General features: G+C 38.6%; 1 protein-coding gene across 2 annotated transcripts in view; it reads left to right on the top strand.

The window, feature by feature from the left end:
* HSD17B4 (hydroxysteroid 17-beta dehydrogenase 4) overlaps positions 1 to 13,414 on the top strand; it is a 69,595-nt gene that overhangs the window by 45,281 nt on the left and 10,900 nt on the right. For both annotated transcript variants that reach the window (XM_076361615.1, XM_076361616.1), the window contains exons 18-22: positions 572 to 641; positions 4,056 to 4,162; positions 4,478 to 4,564; positions 7,027 to 7,116; positions 9,061 to 9,199. In XM_076361615.1, the coding sequence (XP_076217730.1) occupies positions 572 to 641; positions 4,056 to 4,162; positions 4,478 to 4,564; positions 7,027 to 7,116; positions 9,061 to 9,199 (493 nt within the window). The remainder of the gene's footprint in view (positions 1 to 571; positions 642 to 4,055; positions 4,163 to 4,477; positions 4,565 to 7,026; positions 7,117 to 9,060; positions 9,200 to 13,414) is intronic.

Raw genomic sequence — 13,414 nt, 5'->3', positions numbered from 1 at the left:
AAGAGAGAAGGGTATCACAATTAGTCAATCATGTTACTCTTAAAAGGGAAGGATAAGTTTATTTTTCATCTCTGTAAGATGAACCAAATGTTGAAAAAGCATGGTAGTGTGTGTGTTTAAAAAAAAAAAGGTTTTGTATGTATGTATTTTTTTTTTTTAAATTGTGGATGAATCTGTCATGGGAGAAAACTCTTTAAAATTGCACTTCAAGCTAAAGAACCTATGGACAAATTCTAGAAAATGCATTACTTCACTGTTGCCAAATTTTAGTGAAGCTGGATCTGTATGTCAGCAGAGTAGGTCGGTTGTTCCTCCCATTAAGCAGTTGTATTATTTTCTTATGTACCAAGACCACACACAGTTCTTGGCACATTTCCCTGGAGCTTTGGCAATTTGTCTGCACAATAACATTTAATTTCTATTTTACCTGCTTTGTTGTAGAGTATGTTATCTAAGGACTCGTAAAATAGATTGTGATAAATTTGTTAATCTATCATAAGTTTTTGAGTGACTCCTGCTCGTTTCTGCCAAGCACAGCTAGCCTCCCATTTTTCTTTCTCTGTTTCTGCAGGCTGCCCTATATCGGCTGAGTGGGGATTGGAATCCTTTACATGTTGATCCAAGTTTTGCTGCTCTTGGAGGTGAGCTTTGGAATACCATTGTATTAATATTTAGATGAAGGATGATGTAAATATATTTTTAATCTTATTTTCACTTAGTCTGTACATCTTTAACAAGCTGAAAAAAACCAGTGCTTTTTATAGCTGTTCTTAGAGTCACCATTAGATGTCTTCAGAGTTCTATGTGACAATTCACTTCAAAGCATTGCTTCTTGTAGCTAGGAATGCGGAAGGATGCTTGGACTCTACCTACAATGGAAACCTACCTCCTACCCTCTTTTCCTTTTAGAGATTATTTGTTGCTACTATCCCATCTTTACAATCTCTGTTTCATAAGCAGAAATAATTGACTATCAACAGCTTCAGAAGGAATTCCATAAATTCTTTGATAGATAATTCTTTCCATCTAAATAATTTTGAGATTATGTTGGTCTTGGTGGAATATTTTGTGCTTCTGTGTAGTCTTCTCAATCCCAATAAATCTCAGGAGGGTGGGAGAGAGGGAGTTTGTTAGCACTTCTTTCCTATAAAATTGCTTAACTGCATCTCTTGGTAGCACAGTAGCTTATTCATTGATGTAATGCTACATGCCAAAGCAACAGACCATAGACTACATTAACTGATTCTTGCAGAGATGTAATTACTAAAGAAGGGTCTGTTTTCTTAAATTTCTGTTGTAAAGGTATTTTTTGGAGTTCTTTTCATGCCTTGCTAGTAGTATAGTGTGATTACTCCAGGCAGACAGCAATTTGATTTACTTAAGAAATTTTCCTGAATATGTATGCTATCATCATAAACTTTACATGAAAATACTGGTCTGTAATAATTGGTCTGCAGTTTTCCAGTGAGTTCTTTTTAATATAGAGTTATCATTGTATGGTGTTCTTACCAAGATAAATAGAGCAGAGCTATGCTTCCTTGTTCAGATCATGCTTAACACGATTCCACAAATCATCCCCTCTCATAAATACATACTAATTGTTTGGTTAACTCTGTTTTGTATAATTCTATGTAAATTTGTGTTAATAAATAATGGTAATCAAATACCAGAGTCCAGAAAGAGATTTCCCCGGTTTATTAAACCATTCTGTTTGTTTGTTCAGCTGATGATTTTGGATAAATATTTAGATGGAATCACCCAATTACTCTTGAAGATGCTGGAGGAGAAAAATACATGTTTATAATTGAAACCCCAGTGTTTAAAATAATTATGATAATCTTACAAAAACCTTACAAGAGAAGAGAGGTAGAAATCTTCTACCCGCTCACACAAAGAGCACTGGCACTTAGACACAGTGAAAAATGAAATTAACTCTGTAGATGAGGTAGTCTCGTTATCTGAACATAAAACTGCCACACTGGATTTTGGAACAGTGGCAGTCTCCTACTTAAAAACCTATACTAAATGTAGGTTCAAACAAAGAAGAAAATGACTGTGGAGATACTCCACAAATATTTTTTTTCTAGTTATACAAAAGCTTTTTTCTTTGGGCGTATTCACACACCTTCTTGTCTTTAATCTCTGTAAGTGTTCTTTTTGGCTGGCCCTAACCAGTGTGCACTGGAAGCAAGCATTCAGCGTAATGCGCTCAGGTCTTTCCAGGATTATCGTTAAGCTTTCCTGTGGGTAATGTTTCAGAGGAGATATACTACATGAAAACGTGTTTATATTCTTGTGCCTTTATTCCTGTAGCTTGTGAGTATTTCCGAGATACTAGAAAGCGAAAGCAACATTTACTTTGCTTTCATTTTAGTCTAGACAAGAAGTAACTTGATTGCCTTATGGATTTTTCTTTGAGTATGCATTTGTTTTATAAAGAAAATACTGGGGAGAATAGGACCGTATGTATTTGTCTGTTTCTGAGTTCTGATAATAGTGGTGGGTTTTGGTTCTTGCATGGTGAATTGAGCTAAGCCTTTAAAGAGCCAAATGTCACTATAACATTCTGTATGAGAGATGCTGAATACTGATATTGTTACAATAATGCCAGTAGTCTGTTTTAAAATCGACTGCACGGTATCTTTGTGCTTTCAGAAATACTCTGTGCACAGTGTACAAAAAAGTGCTATTAAAAGTGTGCACATTTGAATACTTTACAGGAAAGAAATGGCGGAATGATCAGAGTAGAGTACTGACAGCGAGAAAACAGACTCATGTTTCTTTTAGCCTGTCCTTCTGTCACATCTCCTCTCCTAACCTAACGAGTCAAAATTTCTGTTTCTCGTCCTCACTCCTGCTAGTCTTGTCTTCCCTGTGAGCCATGTCTCAGAATTCCCATCTCTCCCAGCATTGAGTCCTAGTGGCATTTTCTGTTTCTGTCTTGAAGGTGTTTTCTTCTTCTTCTTCTACATCTTCTGATTGTCTGCAGGCTAGACTTTCTCCTGTCTGCTCTTTTTTGTTTGGTTGGTTTTGCTTTTGTGTTTGCTTTTTTCTCCCAGCTGTTGTCCCTTGGGACAACTTTTCATGCTGTGTAGATGCTATGAGGAGTTGTTTAGAGCTCAAGGAAAAACAGACTCTGGCAGCCAAGAGTGGCAGATGAGTTCCAGGCAAAGCAACTGGTTTCAGAGCCAAAGCTGGACAGACCTGTCTTGAATCCATGGGTTGGTGCAAGTGTGATCAATTACTGTTCACATGGCCTGTCAGGTCAGAGCAACCTGCTAAGCGATCGGAACATACTCAGTACAAGCAGCATCTTTAAAACTTAACCGTTGCACTTTAGCAAATCTCAGGCCAGTTTTCAAGGGTTTATTTTGTCAGACTTTGACAGCGCTAATACAAAGATTATCCTCTGCCAAGGTTCAGCTCCTGCTCCAAAGCATAGAAGTACGAGGAAACCTGACCAAAAATGTCAGTATAAACAAAGCACTGTAATTTTTTTTTTTCTCTTTTTTGTTACATGTGTTCAAAATGCCTGAAATCTTTTTGGGGTTTTTTCCACTTCTAAATAAAGAAAAATTAATCCTGAAGTGTGCACTATATTTGAAGACTTTTAGCAACCATGAATAGGAATTAAAAATGGGAAGCATCAAATAATCTTAATATCACCACTTTTTAATCATTACAATACCTCTTACCCTTGATATGCGTACTTCCATGTGACTGTGTATCTGGTGTGCCTATGCACATATACTAAACCAGCCAATCTTATTTTTCATTTTGTCACCCCTACAGACAGGGACTAATTCTACTTGTGAGTCTTACATAGCATAGGCAGTGTTGGAGTGCCAGTTCTGAGTGAGCACTTTCCTTTGCCTCAAAGTAGAGGAAACAATAAATGGTAACAGACGCTTTTTCAGTGAGATAAATTAGGTTAAAAAGAAAAAGGATTAAGAACATGATTGGAGGAAAATACTGTGAATAAAATACAGATATTTGTAGAAGCAACATGCAAACTCCTAATATTACAAATGCTAAAATGTTACTTTTTGAAATAGGATTTAAGAAGCCTATACTTCATGGACTATGCTCCTTTGGATTTGCTGCTAGAAACGTTTTGAAGCAGTTTGCAAATAATGATGTGAACAGATTCAAAGCGATCAAGGTCTGTGTGTTGATTCTTTGCAGTTAATTTTCTTGATTTTTCTGGTTTTGGTGCCAAAAAAAATTCTTTAGGGTGGGAAAAGGCTTTTGCACTATCTTAACTGCCACAATTGCTTTTAGTTATTGCTGCATGCATTTTAATGCCTCTATCTAGTATGTTTACTTAAATATTTAGCCTTTCTACATTGCTAGTTGACTGATTTTTCTCTTTGCTTTTTCTCCTTTCAGTAGAGCCTATGCTTTTAAGCTTTGCATGTACGTATGATAGATCTGTTCACACCCCCACTTTTTTCTTTTGTTTTTTTTTTTTTTTTAGGTTCGCTTTGCAAAACCAGTCTTTCCAGGACAAACTTTACAAACAGAAATGTGGAAGGAAGGAAATAAAATCCATTTTCAGACTAAGGTCAGAAGACACTCACAATTGTGGGCTTTAGAGAAAGATGTGTTGGTTAAAAGACTGGGGGTATGAGGGGAAGCAAAGAAGTGGCTCATCAAGCACACCATTGAAGAAGGTTTTGTAAAGAAATTAAGTGAATAGAGTGAAATATTCTTACTTATTTTATGGTGTCATTAAGATTCCAATAACAATGCCATTATACTCGTAGAACTTAATACACTCCTTGCATTAAATAATATGAGAACTCATTTCATTGTATTGCATTTTCTCTGTCCACTGTGGAAGAGCAAAAAGCAGTCATACTCAGGTCAGCATAGTTTGTATTTGTTTTCTGCAGTTAATCATAACCTCATGTATGCATCTTTTTTTAACATTTGTTTATCTTAAATCAACTCCTGACAGTTAGTTTATGCAGGTAAACTTACACAGATTTAGCTTAAATTGAGTTAAACTTAAGCTGCATCTACACAGAACAACTTACTTTATAATGGAAGTTTCATAGCAGTTGGACATAGTAACTACAATAAAACAGAGTTTACACTTTAATAAATTCAGGTTTTGCATTATTCTGTTTTCTTTGGCATTGTTGTTGGCATTTTGTGGGGGTATCCTGTAATCCTCTCCTACTCTTGGTAGGATACTTACTGGAAGCTAAGGGTAAAATACTCCATGTAGAGGCAAAAAGTAAATTCTCATTGCTTCTGTTGTAGCGTCCTATGACGCTGTCACTTTCTTAAACTATGATTTGCTACTGGTATTTCTTAGTATGTGTTGGCTTATGCAGATGCAATTTACATTGCTTTGACTGGCCAAAGTTTTGCAACCCCATCTCTGTAAAAATGTAGCCAGCTGTTGATTAGTGAGTACAGCAGCAGGGATAGTTGCAGCTGCAGGGAGGATTGGGCAAAATCAAATGAGGAGAGTCATCATAAGGACATAAGACTTCTGTTTCCACAGGAATATAGCTTTGTGGAATAAATGTTGACTGAAGGAGGTAAATTCTGTTTGCAGACCTGATGAGTGTTAGCAGCTACAGGATTTCAGAATCATAACAACATTGAGGCTACTCTGTACTAACTCTCTATCTGGTTACTAGTAGTAAACAAGACAGTTTTGTGCCTCAAATGAGCTTTGGCGATTACTGTATTGGAGATGGCGTAGCTATATTTAAAAGGTACTACCACCCAGTCCTGACACAATTTCTAGACTTCAGCTATTTACTTTTGAGGGGTTTGCATGTACAGTGTAAATTAACAGAATTCACGATAGGCTTCCAAGCCCTTTGGAATTTGTAAACAGTGCGCGATGTTTTGTAGTGTTTTAAAGGCTGGATTTGTTGTTATGCTTGGTTTAGTCATTGCTAATATGTAGACTTTGGGGGGATTTTGCTACAGGTTTTTTTGCCACAAGTGTGGAGTAATTTATTTTGGAGAGAAATTACAGCATTTAACAGGATTATAGAAAACCACCTTGTTTCAACAGTTGTGAATTGTGCAGAACCCTGTTTCTTATTGCATGTTGGATTAGTCTAAAGTAAAGCCATCTTTGTGCTTATAATAAACTCCGGTTAAATCAAACTAAAAGTAGACATATAACTTCGATAAGCTGGTTTAAATCCATTTTCAGCATTGTCTGAAGTGCAGTGGCAGGAGGTGACAAGCTGTTAGGCATGATTTGCATAATCATTATTATGTAGTCCTTCTGTATTAATTTCACCTGTGCAATAAGCTAGGCTGTGAAGCTAGGCTGTGATACTGGGTATTCCTCCGCTTTGGCTATTTATCATATAACTCTCTATATGCATTGTCAGTGAATCATTTTGCCATCTTCTGTTTGCTGCCATAAGTCAGAATGGTTTGTCAGATCCCTTAAAGAGACAATGCCAAAATGAAACCCATTTTCCTCTCTGACTTAACTATTTCAAACAATTAAAACAGAAGGGAATTCAGGTATTTTTCATCTTTCTTCTTGTAATCTTTCTGGTTTTATAGTGCTTAAAAAGTTGTTTCTAGTGCAAGTTGCAGTGTAAGGCACCTGGAGATAGCGAAACTGTCTAGATGAACTCTTGACAGCTGCATATCTACCTCAAGGAACAACATTTTAGAAAAATGTCTTTCTCAGAACTATTTATGAAGTAACATTAACTTATAATGCTGGAGGTAAATTTTCAGATAAATAATGTTTTTCTACCATTTTGTGAACAGAAAACCAGCAATATATTTTGGTATAATTTCTCAAGAAGCAAATAATTATTTTGTTTGAAGAGCTGTTTGCAAAGCATAGTATACTGATTTGCCACAAGACTACAGCGCATTTATGGTGTGGGTTTTTTTCACTCTGGAACTTGTATGTTTTCTCTTTTCTTCATCTCTGATTTTAAAATGTAAGCAAGACTCCTTGGTTGCCCTTCTGTTGTGACTTTCTGTGAATACGTTATCTCTTTAGTGTAATTTTTTCCCCCACCACAGGTCAAAGAGACTGGAGAAGTTGCTATTGCAGGGGGCTATGTGGATATAGTACCAGCCTTGGATAAGCCTTCTGCTCAGGAGCCTCTGAAGGTAGGGGGAAGCAACAGAAGTCTTAACTTGCAAAGCAACAGAGTTAGGCTTTATTTTTTTGAAAAACACAGGAAAAATACTTAGATCGCTTACCAGTCTTATTTGCAGTACTTCGATGAGTATATGAGTTCAGAGATGTGAACACACATGTTGTTTAAGATAGAGGTTCATGGATCTATTTGAGGGGAAAAATACAGATGTTTTAAGATACACAGGATGGCTGATGAAGTTTGAAGTGCTTGATGCCAATTGAACTGTTAGGATAAGCATCACGCTGTATGTTACAAAACAAGTGAGGCTTGCACCAGTGAGGGCCACAAGTTTTGAGCACTTGCATAAGATTGAAATTAGTCCCTGTTTTGGGGCTGTACCTGTAAAACGAGCATTTTGTTTTTATTTTGTAGATGTTGAAGATCAAACTCAATGTAAGTTGTAAAAGTGTGTGACCTTTCTCAATTTTTTCAGAGACACATGGGGAGAGTGGCAGGAAGGCATTAGAAGAACAGAACAAATGAAAATGAGATAGTGTACTCATAGAAAGGAACAGTTTTGTCATTGAATCATGCTGAAAGAAGGCTCTGACGGCTGTTTGTGCATGTGGTTAAGCCTAACGCACAGTATGCACTTTATACCATATATATTTTAAAAAATCCTCTGCATGCATGCATTAAGCCTTGGGTACTGGACTTGCCACAAAAGACAGAATTGTACATGCAGTGCTGAGGATGTCCTGCGTTCTTAATGTTGCCTAAAAGACACGGGTGCAGAGTGCATTGCCTTAATAAACTATATCTTTTTTTCCCCATTGATTCCTGCCTGCAAAGGATGAAACTTTAATGCATTGAAGTTTATGAAGTACTGAGATAGTGATATTTATATAAAGCTTGTGATATATTCCTGGAACCTGTTTATTTTTGCTGGTTGTGTTTAGTCCTCTGACATTCTGAACTGTTGCCAAATCTGCATTTGAAGTTCAAACATATAAGCATTAGAACTTTTCAGTGAAATAATTATAGAGATTTTTTTTTTAACATGGGCAGAACAGTTTTTTTTTCTTTAAGGTTAGTCTGAGAAATTAAGGTGCTTTGGCAGAATTTTGCTGACAGAGGTAGACATCCACCAGGGGAAGCTAGCCTGAGTGAGTGAAGATTGGCAAATTTAGGTATCATTGGGAACTCTGTTATATAATGGAAAATGTTAGGCTTAACCAAAGAGTTGACAAGAGAGCAGTGTGAGGAGTATTGCATTCTGGTGTACAGGTAGGTACAGCAGAACGACTAAAGCTATGACAGCTTCTTTGCTCCAATTCCAGTTAGATGAAAAAATGTCACTGAAGCAGCTTCTCAGAGTGTAGCATTTTATCCAGTACAAGTATTTGAAAGGCTTGCAAAATAATACGTGTTTGGAAAAGTTGAAAACGTAAACGTGTCTAATCCCACTCTTAAATGATAAATGATAAACACGGGAGTTCTGACTGAGTTCATAGCGCAGTATGTTTTGAACATCTTCCATGTGAAGTTAAAGTAATGTAGTGGTAAAAACATTTTTGTGTTCTAAAAACTAACATGCCATTCACCATGGAAAATGGTGAATAACCATGAATAACTGATGGTTATCCTCCAAAGGGAATAAAGGGCAATTTAGAAGCCCTTAGAGTCCTAATTATAAAACATATCTTAAATTGTAGTGATAAATGACAAAAACTGCAAAAACAAGATTTGAAATAATTCTCAGGGAAGAGTCCATGAAACATTTTCTGCTTGAATGTACTCTTTAATGCTGACAGTTGCTAGAGGTGATTATTTGTGGTGGAAGAAATCTCAATTGCATTTAATAATTCTGCAATAGAGACTTTCCTGGACACAGTGCTTGAACTAATAGACATATTTAGTACTTTTTTAATGGAGTTTCAATTTTCAATTTTTCATACTCTATTTTTTTAAGACTGCAGGGCTGCAGAGTGACCTTGTGTTTGAAGAAATTGGTCATCGCGTAAAACAGATCGGAAATGAATTGGTAAAGAAAGTAAATGCCATATTCCAATGGGACATCACTAAAGATGGAAAAACAGCAATGCAGTGGAGTAAGTTGTACCTTTTATATAATGTCCTGATGCTTTTTTTTAATGAAGTGAGATTAATTATACTAATTCTAATTAAACTGCTATCTTGAAAATAAGCATAAGGTAGTAGATGAATATTCACTGGGACCTAAGAATCTATATGCATACTGAATGCACAAGTGACAAGGAGGTCAGATAAAGTTCCATAATGGCAGTTATTAACCTTTCTAGGAACATACGTCTGTAACTTGCCTATTTAGATGTAGGCATAGGCAAACCATCCTCTAGAACTTCAGTGCATTTCTATTTACATTTTCCAGAATGGATCGCCACTGCACTTAGAAAAGCAGGCTAAATTAACCTACTAGGAGCTCTGTGTTACAGCAATTAGTCTGCTGGTGATGTACACACTAACTAATCTAAAACAGATAAGTATTTATTTCTACTGCATTGTTCTTGTCACTTCAGTGAAAATATAGCCCAATTTGTTTCCATTCAAATTTTCTGAGATCAAGGTTTAATGAAGGTATAATGTTGCTTACCCATCCTTTAAGCATGGGACTGGATTGATGAAGAGAGGCTAAAGCTTGTAATAGCAATGAGTCAGAGGGAAAGTGTTTCCTGGTAAAGTGGATTATACAAGTATGTGAAATGGTCTGATGGGGGCAAAACTACTTCCTCGAAAAACTCCTTTTCTTAAATTCTTTTGTCCTCAGATTCTAAGGGCATGTATTTTTGCAAAAAGCAATCTAATGTTAGTAATTGGATAAATTTCATTGTCTTTGGAATTATTGAGGGTTTTTTTGCTGAGCTGTCCTAAATGGTCTATTAGTAGAATGTAAAGTTTTTCCAAAGGGGTAAACCATAGTCAGGTTATAACTTCCAGGTGCTTGCTTTTTTGTGGAGAAATGCAAGTCTTGGGGTCAGTCTGTCAGTTAGACTGCTTCATTTTGATTGGTCTCAATGGTTGGATCCAGTCAGAACAATTTTGGGGGAGATGCAGATGAGGTGGGCTATCCTTTGACAGGCTATGGGGAGAGACTGACATGTTGGTAGGTCAAATCAGGTCTGCATTGTGCTTTGTCCCGTAGACTGTGACTTTTTAAACTATTGTTAAGTCTTTGCAATGTCTGTTGTCAATAAATGGTTATAGAATCATAGAATAGTTTGGGTTGGAAGGGACCTCTAAAGGTCATCTAGTCCAACCCCCCTGCCATGGGCAGGGACATCTGCAACTAGATCAGATTGCTCAGAGCCCCGTCCAACCTGACCTTGAATGTTCCCAGGGATGGGGCATCCACCACCTCTCTGGGCAACCTCTGCCAGTGTTTCACCACCCTCAGCATAAAAAATATCTTCCTTATATCTAGCCTAAATGTACCCCCCTTTAGTTTAAAGCCATTCCCCCTTGTCCAGTCGCAACAGGCCCTGCTAAAAAGTTTGCTGCCATCTTTTTCCTAAGCTCCCTTTAAGTACTGATAGGCTGCAATAAGGTCTCCCCAAAGCCTTCTCTTCTTTAGGCTGAACAACCCCAACTCTCTCAGCCTTTCTTCATATGACAGGTGTTCCATCCCCCTCATCATTTTCGTGGCCCTCCTCTGGACCTGCTCCAACAGGTCCATGTCTTTCCTGTACTGGGGACTTCAAAGCTGGACACAGTACTCCAGGTGGGGTCTCACCAGGGCAGAGTAGAGGGGCAGAATCATCTCCCTCGACCCGCTGGCCACGCTTCTTCTGATGCAGCCCAGGATATGGTTAGCTTTCTGGGCTGCTAATGCACATTGCTGGCTCATGTCCAGCTTTTCATCCACCAGCACCCCCAAGTCCTTCTCCACATGGGCTGCTCTCAATCCCTTCATCCCCCAGCCTGTGTTGATACCAGGGGTTGCCCCGACCCAGGTGCAGGACCTTGCACTTGGCCTTGTTGAACCTCATGAGGTTTACATGGGCCCACTTCTCGAGCTTGTCCAGGTCCCTCTGGATGGCATCCCGTCCCTCTGGCATATCGACCGCACCACTCAGCTTGGTGTCATCTGCAAACTTGCTGAGGGTGCACTCGATCCCACTGTCTATGTCATTGACGAAGATATTAAACAGTACTCGTCCCAATATAGACCCCTGTGGGACGCCACTTGTCACCGATCTCCATCTGGACATTGAGCCGTTGACCACTACCTTCTGGATGTGTCCATCCAACCAATTCCTCACCCACCGGATAGTCCACCCATCAAATCCATAGCTCTCCAGTTTAGAGAGAAGGATGTTGTGGGGGACCGTGTCAAAGGCCTTACAGAGGTCCAGATAGACGACATCTGTAGCCCTTCCCATGTCCACTGATGTAGTCACTCCGTCATAGAAGGCCACTAGGTTAGTCAGGCAGGACTTGTCCTTGGTGAAGCCATGCTGGCTGTCTTGAATCACCTCCCTGTCCTCCATGTGCCTTAGCATAACTTCCAGGAGGATCTGTTCCATGATCTTGCCAGGCACAGAGGTGAGACTGACTGGCCTGTAGTTCCCCGGGTCTTCCTTTTTTCCCTTTTTAAAAATGGGGGTTATGTTTCCCCTTTTCCAGTCAGTGGGAACTTCACCGGACTGCCACGACTTCTCAAATACGATGGATAGTGGCTTAGCAACTTCATCCGCCAGTGCCTTCAGGACCCACAGATGGACCTCATCGGGTCCCATGGCCTTGTGCACCTTCAGGTGCCTTAGATGGCCTCAAACCTGATGTTCTCCCACAGAGGGTGGCTCTTCCTTCTCCCAGTCCCTGCGTTTGCCTTCTGCAGCTTGGGCGGTGAGGCTCGAGCACTTGCCGGTGAAGACCGAGGCAAAAAAGTCGTTGAGTACCTCCGCCTTCTCCATGTCCTGGGTAACCAGGTCTCCCGTTTCATTCCAGAGAGGGCCCACATTTTTCCTCGTCTTCCTTTTATCTTCCTTTTATTGTGTTTAAGAAACTGCTCTTCCTTTTACAGGGTGGTTTAGAAACCTGTAATTTTCCTTTCTCTTTTCCTAATGTTAACCAGCAGAGATTCTGAGTAGCAAGACTGCTGTTAAGTTTCAGGAAAAATACCATACGTAGATTGATCAAGACTCTACCTGTATTGCCTTTTTAGCAATATTGCCCTATTTAAGCAATTTTTGAGGGATGAGGGATGATTTCCACTTGGATAGGTGTTAATAAATATATTGAATATACCTGTGTAGATTATGCAGGCTGAGTACCTATACATCAAACTGAGAGGGGGGTAAATACTGCATAATTGAACTCAGAAGATCTGTTTTAAAACTCATTACTGCTTTTAATCATTCCTACCATCTGCAGTTTTCCACTTCTACACTTAGTAAGTTAAATGATGGGCATACTTGGAATCTGGACAGAAGGCTTATGATGTCTTTTCTGTGTTCATGCTTACATTTTTAGAAGATGTATCAGAAGCGTATGGATTAAACTCCAAAACACTTAAAGAGGATACTTGTGTGTGTTAGAGAATCACTCTGTACACTACATCAGTCATGTCTATTGTTTCATGTGTAACTAAATGTAATATAAGTATAGTCATGTTTGTAATAACAACCAGAAAACTATCTTCAAGATGATTTATCATTGTCTTTAATTTTGGAACTGCTTTCTTTGTCACCTAAACCCCGTATTACATATGTTCAAAGAATGGAGGGACAAATCAATGGAAGAAAAATCTGATGAGGAGTGTTCAAGACGTGGATAAAATTTCTTGCTCAGGAAGACCTTAAGCTGAAAACTGCTGAATGCAGAACAGGCACACTTAAAATTTAGGCCTGAGCCGTAGCCTTACCTGCCTCATGAGACCAAGTTTTATTAGAGGGGAAGCAGGTGGATGTTTTTGCCATTGTATCCAGAGAGAGAGAGAAACCTCCTGCTTTGAGTAAATCAAGAGTCAGCCTTTTGTGTTTTTCAAACAAAGCTTGTCCTCTCTTCTGTTTCCTACTGAAGCAGTGGGAGGGGAAAGTAGTGCCTTCTTCCAATGCTTATTTCCCTAGCCAAAAGGGATTAAATAGACATAACTTTTCTTTGTCCTGTTCCCTCTGCTTCTGTTGCATTGTATTCTGTACAATATCTGTACTTTTATACAAATTTGGAACTACTTAAAGCTCCCTGTGGGATGAAGGGTGGAGGAGGTAATCTAATATTTTAAACCTTTCCTGTCGCTGACTACTATTAGGAGCTTAAATGAAACATTTCCAAAATCTTGGAAAAAG

This window comes from Aptenodytes patagonicus, chromosome Z (assembly GCF_965638725.1).
Source record: "Aptenodytes patagonicus chromosome Z, bAptPat1.pri.cur, whole genome shotgun sequence".
Classification (NCBI taxonomy): domain Eukaryota; kingdom Metazoa; phylum Chordata; class Aves; order Sphenisciformes; family Spheniscidae; genus Aptenodytes; species Aptenodytes patagonicus.
The sequence above is the reverse complement of the archived record's forward strand: the minus strand, read 5'-3'. Positions and strand labels throughout refer to the sequence as shown.